Below are 353 nucleotides of genomic sequence, written 5' to 3' on the forward strand. Positions count from 1 at the left end.
AAATTGTTGAAGCATTTAAGGCAGTGGGTGACATCGGAGATCAATGGACCTTTATGTTAAATGCTTCAAAAATGAGGGTAATTGTTATAAGCATGTGATTGGACAAGCATTCTGAAATGCCTTGTTTTCCTTGTAGTTTATGTTGCTAGTATTATTTTATCTGTTATTATCATATTTATTGTCATTTTTGTGTCATCTCATCATCACTTTTTACCGAACATTTTAGGTGTACCTAGGAAAATGTATTTTCCTTCTAAATGCTGCAACAGAAGGATGTTTGCAGAAGAAACCTGCAGGTGGTGAAGACGACTACTTCTCAAGGGAGGCAATCAGCATGCTAGATGAAATGAAGC

The 353-nt window shown here is 36.0% G+C and overlaps 1 protein-coding gene across 1 annotated transcript in view; it reads left to right on the plus strand.

Annotated features, from left to right (window-relative positions):
- LOC110423456 (uncharacterized) overlaps positions 1–353 on the plus strand; it is an 11327-nt gene that overhangs the window by 10406 nt on the left and 568 nt on the right. The window contains exons 13-14 of the mRNA XM_089784726.1: positions 1–77; positions 227–351. The exon at positions 1–77 is cut by the window's left edge and continues 1928 nt beyond it. Coding sequence (XP_089640852.1) covers positions 1–77; positions 227–351 — 202 coding nt within the window. The remainder of the gene's footprint in view (positions 78–226; positions 352–353) is intronic.

Source organism: Theobroma umbraticum, unplaced genomic scaffold (assembly GCF_002168275.2).
Source record: "Theobroma umbraticum cultivar Fairchild unplaced genomic scaffold, ASM216827v3 scaffold_20.0, whole genome shotgun sequence".
NCBI classification, from domain to species: Eukaryota; Viridiplantae; Streptophyta; class Magnoliopsida; order Malvales; family Malvaceae; genus Theobroma; species Theobroma umbraticum.